Genomic DNA, 4,995 nt, shown 5'->3' on the forward strand with positions numbered 1-4,995 from the left:
CAGGAATGAGGGCACGAGGAGCCCCAGCTGTGCAGCTCCTCGGCTGTGCTCAGGCCTCGCCCCAACACTCCCTCCTCTGGGACCCGTTTCTTCTTGCCGGTCCATTGCATGGTGTCCTGGTCTGTTCCTCCCTGGGGCACGTGGATCCTGCCAGCCCACCTCTAAGGCAACCCCCGGCAGGCCTCCAGTTGTGGACGAGCTGTGGCAAACCTCTGAGCCTCCGTTTTTCCACCTATGATATGGGCGTGACCTCTCCCTGGCAGGCTCGCTGGGAGAGTTTCCGGAAAGCATCCCTGTAAAATGCCCACCGGAAGGTCGGGCACAGGGTGAATGCTCCCTACAGCAACAGCTCGGTCTCCTTCTGGCCCCTCAGGCTGGGAACTTCTCATTTACTTCCGGACTGCATAGTGATTAAGTGCACAGGCTCTGGAGCCAGACAGCTTCCTGGTTCAAAGCCCAGCTCTGCCACTTATACGCTGTGTGACCTTGGGCAAACCTCTTGCCCTCTCTGTGCCTGTTTTGCTGTTTGTAAGATGGAGGTTATAGAAATAGTACGTGCCCCCGGAGGTTGTTGAGGATTAAATGAGCTACGCCAGGGCTTCCAGCAGCTCTGCTGCGTCCTGCACCTGTCAGCCGCCGCGGTGCTCGCCTCCCTGCAGCACACGGCGACGTGCCTGGTACCCGGCAGATACTGGGAGGGCTTTAGTGAGCGAATTACTGAGGACATAAGACGACATCGCGATGCCCGGGGACGCCATGATAGGGAACCTCAAGCGCCACGACGCGAGGGGCTAAGTCTCTCCAGCAGATTACGTGCCGCCTCCAATAAAACCCAGATAATCCGCACACCGAGAGCTGAGCCACTCTCAGGCCACTTGGGGTCACCACCCCGGTTCCCTTCCTCTCATCCATCACTCTCACCCACCTCTTGGCTTAATCAAAAGCGGAAGGAAGAGCAGACGTGGGGGTGGGAGAGGGGAGCCGCCCGGGGCACTGCGGTGACTAGCGTCCAGAGGCAGCAGAGGGCAGAGCGACCGGCTGCCCTGAGGTTCAGGGTAGGCTACTGGAGCCACCCAGGCAAAGAGCTCGGGGCTCTGGAGGGCAGAGGACACTGGATGGTGCAGACCAGTGACCGCGGGCAGCAGGGAGGGCCATGGAGGCCCCGCTGGAGTGCTGCAGTGCCCTGTGACCGGCAGGCTGCCAGGTCCCAGCAGGGCGAGGCTCTGGCCAGCCTCAGACTCTGAGCCCCGCCCTCCCTGACCTGGAAGTTGGGGGCAGCCCAGATCCTGGCCGTGGCTGCCCTCCCGTGGCCACTCCTGGGAGGTGCAATGCAGCCCCTGACGGCACGGGAGTGTCTGCAGAGCTCTGTGTGTGCGCAGGAGCCAGCTAGAGACCACCCTACTCCCAGGCTCCAGGAGGAAACAGGCCTCCCTAAGCCTGCTCTGCACACAGTCTGACATCTCCAGGGGACCGAATGCTGGCCCAATCCCGAGTCCTCCATGCTCCCGCCACCTTCTCTGTCCAGGCTGTCACCCCAGGGGACCGCGCTCTTGCAGAGTACCCACCAGCCTCAGCCTAGGGGTATTCACCAGGAGAAACAGGATGACTTTGTGTATGTATTTATCAAAATGTTCACAAACCTCATCTCATTCAGCACAAAACACATAACCAGGACACACACACCGGGCCTTGGGAAGGCTGTCAAGTACTTTGAAGGACAAGGAGGAATGAACACAGCTGGGTGGACTTTGGGGGTGCAAGAAGAGCTCTGGTCCCAGGCCTGGGTAAGGCAGAGAGCTGGGAAGGCAATAAATAGGATGTGGGGCCCAGCCTGCTTTGGTATGTCAGAGGCGCGTCCCTGAGCCCCTAAGCACCTGCCGACGGCAGGAACCAGGGGGGCGGAGCCCAGGCAGCTGGTGCGGGTGGCCAGGTGTGCAGGGCAGGTCGCCTTCTCAGCGCCCCGGCACCCTGCTGGGCACGAGGGAAGACGGGGCCAGCCTCAGCAGAACCTAGCTGTCCATGTCGGAGGGCATGGTCTTTTTCCTTGTCCGGACCTTCAGGGAGCGTGAGGTGCCCTGGGGAGAGACAATGAGTCCACGTGAGGGGTGTGGCTGGAAGGGCCCACACAGCCCGCTCCCCACCGTCCTCCACTGACCTCCCGGGTCAGTGGCTTCTTCCTGGTCACCCCCAGGCTCTGGCTGCGGCCCAGAGGCTTCTCTCGGGGCCGGGCTGGGGGCTGGGGCACCACCTCGGTATCCGACCAGCACTCATCCTCGGTGTCACTGTCTCGCAAGCCCCCTGCCCGGTACCCTGTAAGGGGTGGGAGGGACGGGTGGGGATTCACACGGCTGGAAAGCCTTCGGGGTGCCACCACCTGTGTCGGGGGAGCCAGCCTCGCTCGGGATGGCTCTGGGTCTTTCTGCCCACTCACCGATGGGTGGCCTCCGGTGGGGTACCTGGTCCTCCAGGTAAAGGGGGTCCTGGTAGGTGGGTGCAGGGGTGTCGGGGATGGCACGCAGGTCTTGCATGGAAAAGCTCCGCAGCCGGCCCGCCAGTGCACCCTGACTCTGGGGGAACAGTGGCAGAGTCAGCTGGGGGGGTCTGGAGACGAGGTTTGGCAGGGAAGCTGTCAGGTCAACAGGGTGGGGGTGCCTTGTGCTAACCCCTGGGCCCAGGACCCAGAACCAAAGCAGCTCAGCCACCGTCCAGCCCCATCCGTCTTTGGTACTAGCAGGAAACCATGGCCAGGAGAGCCGGGAGAAGGGGCTGCCGAAGGGGGCCGGCCAGAGGGCGGTGAGGGGCGCACCTTGGTGGCTGCCTGCACGGCTGCAGAGGCGGCGATGTTGAGGCCCCGCTTCCCGAAGCTGAGCATGGCCTCGCAGGTGTGCTCTTTGGCCTGCACGATGTAGCCGTCGATCTCCTGAGGGCCCAGGGTGGCAAGGGCGCTCAGTCACAGCCTGGTCTCTCCTCTGCAGTCCCCAAGAAGCCCCTGGCTGTCACGCCTCCCTGTCCAACCCCGCCCAGTGCCCTAGTCTCAGATATAGGCCCCGACACACATGCCAAGAGCAGGGCACCCACCCACACCCCTACCCTTATTTCAGTGAGCGGCCATACTCCAGCCCTCCACCCACCACTCCCAGCCGCTGCTTCACACCCGCCAAGGTCACGCGGGTGCACTCACATTTAGTTATCCCAGAAGGAGAGGAAGGGAGGCCCTGTCGAGGTCCTGCAACCGAATGGGCACCCAGGACCTGCGCCGTGGGAGAGGGCTCCTCCCTCACACCGAGGCCCCCATACCTTCTCATGGCGGGACAGGGACGGGTGGACGAACTTGCGGTACAGTAGGCTAGACCCCCTGGTGTAGGGTGACAGCAGCCACAGCACGAAGGCCATCTTGATCTCGTAGTAGAAAGGGAACCTGTCAGAACAAGGGGGACAGGTGAGCCCAGGTCCAGCTGCAGGGCACCAACCGCCCACGGCCGAGCCCACGCCCAGCCCACGCCCACACCAGGAGATGAAGACGTCCGTGAAGGTCTCAGCTGCCATGAAGAGGGCAAAGATGATCCAGTACATCATCCACCGGACCTGTGGGCAGGGACGGAGCTCAGCAGCCCGCAGCGGCCCCACCTGGCCCCGGCCCGCACCCTCGCCCAGCCCAGAGACTCCTGGCCGGTCCTGCGGCATTGCTACCCTCGCCTACCACCCGGCAGACAGGAGCCTGGGTCACTGTGGCCCATTCCTGCACCCAACTCACGGGCTACACCGCCAGATCCTCCACAGGCACCCCGGTGTCCACACCCACTTGAACAGCACCGAGAGACAGTGCAGTGGAGGAGGGGGAGTCCTACCGCACACCCGGCCTGCCCTCACATATTCACGGATGTTCTTGGTCTTCACCGCCTTGTAGGACGCATAGGCTGGGTACAGCATCCCGAATACCAGCCTGGAAGAGGCGTGTGGAGGGTGAGGGGCACCATGCCCCTGCCTGGCCTAGTGGCCGCCCCCTCTCCCCCAATGCTGTCCTGTCTTTCCCGCTTGGCAGGTACAACCCACACCTGACTCAGTGTCCTGGGGCCACCTCCCCACCCTGTGTTTACAAACATCTGAGCCTGCCCAGGCCTGCATGGTAACTGGTGGGTGAGTGCACTAGGCTTTCCATCCCACGGCCATAGGCCCAGGCCTGCCAGCCCTGTGGCGGGGGCCGGAAGCGCGGCGGGGGAAAGAAAGCGGGTGGAGCCGGGCGAGTACTCAGCGTCAGGAGCAGGGTGCTCCGCAGGCCAGTGACTGCTGGAGGGGGCAGGCACCTGGGCTCTCCACCTAGGCAGTGTCACCCAGTTCGCCAAGGGGCTGTGGGCTGCACGCGGCCCTGGTCCCACACACCTGTCTGCACCAAGGGCATGTGTGTGTGTGTGTGCCATCAGATAGAAGCTGGGTGGGGGGTGCGGGGCAGGTATCCGCCACCTACAGGGCTGGTCCGTTAACCCTTGCGGTGCGTCCCCTCCCCTACCTGGCGTTCCCAGCTCCTGCCCCTGAGGCGGGCTGGCTGCCGGGGGACAGAGGGGTCTGGAAACGCCCATACTCACACCACCAGGCGACAGAGCATCCAGGACACCATCCTGCCCGCCTTGGGGTCGAGGGGAAACCCCAAAAAGGCGCTCCGAGAGACGTTTCACGTGGGACAGGGATGGGGGTCAGCCGAAGTGCAGGAAGGAGAGGGTCCGCTGTTTCCTGCCCGGGCTCAGCCGCCTCCCACGGACTCCGATTGCGCAGAGCCGGGAGCCTGGGGGCGAGCAGCCCGGCAGCCTGGAGGCCGCCCCGGGAGCTGAGCCGGCTACGCCTCCGACCCGCACTTTCTGCCGGAGAACCAGGCGCTCGGCCCTCGCCGCTGCTGGCCCCGGGACGGGGTGGCGGGTTGCGGCCTCGGATCGTGCGGGTCGCGCGGTTCCAGCGCGCGGGCCACCAGCACCGGCCTCTGGGGCGGAGTTTGCAACTCAC

General features: G+C 64.1%; 1 protein-coding gene across 3 annotated transcripts; it reads right to left on the reverse strand.

Annotated features, from left to right (window-relative positions):
• Positions 1 to 1,603: 1,603 nt before the first annotated feature.
• Positions 1,604 to 4,995, reverse strand: REEP4 (receptor accessory protein 4). Of its 3 annotated transcripts, XM_006156446.2 has the most exons (8): positions 4,584 to 4,615; positions 3,871 to 3,943; positions 3,509 to 3,585; positions 3,298 to 3,418; positions 2,807 to 2,920; positions 2,432 to 2,567; positions 2,156 to 2,310; positions 1,604 to 2,075 (listed from the first exon to the last, which is right to left on the reverse strand). In XM_006156446.2, the coding sequence occupies exons 1-8, from the start codon at positions 4,613 to 4,615 to the stop codon at positions 2,010 to 2,012; spliced, it is 774 nt and encodes a 257-aa protein (XP_006156508.1). In that variant the 3' UTR covers positions 1,604 to 2,009. The 3 variants fall into 3 exon arrangements, with proteins under 3 accessions (XP_006156508.1, XP_014446381.1, XP_014446380.1); XM_014590895.2 differs by lacking the exon at positions 3,871 to 3,943 and having other exon boundaries at positions 4,584 to 4,995; XM_014590894.2 differs by lacking the exon at positions 4,584 to 4,615 and having other exon boundaries at positions 3,849 to 3,940.

This window comes from Tupaia chinensis, unplaced genomic scaffold (assembly GCF_000334495.1).
Source record: "Tupaia chinensis unplaced genomic scaffold, TupChi_1.0 Scaffold000494_1, whole genome shotgun sequence".
Lineage (NCBI taxonomy): Eukaryota > Metazoa > Chordata > Mammalia > Scandentia > Tupaiidae > Tupaia > Tupaia belangeri.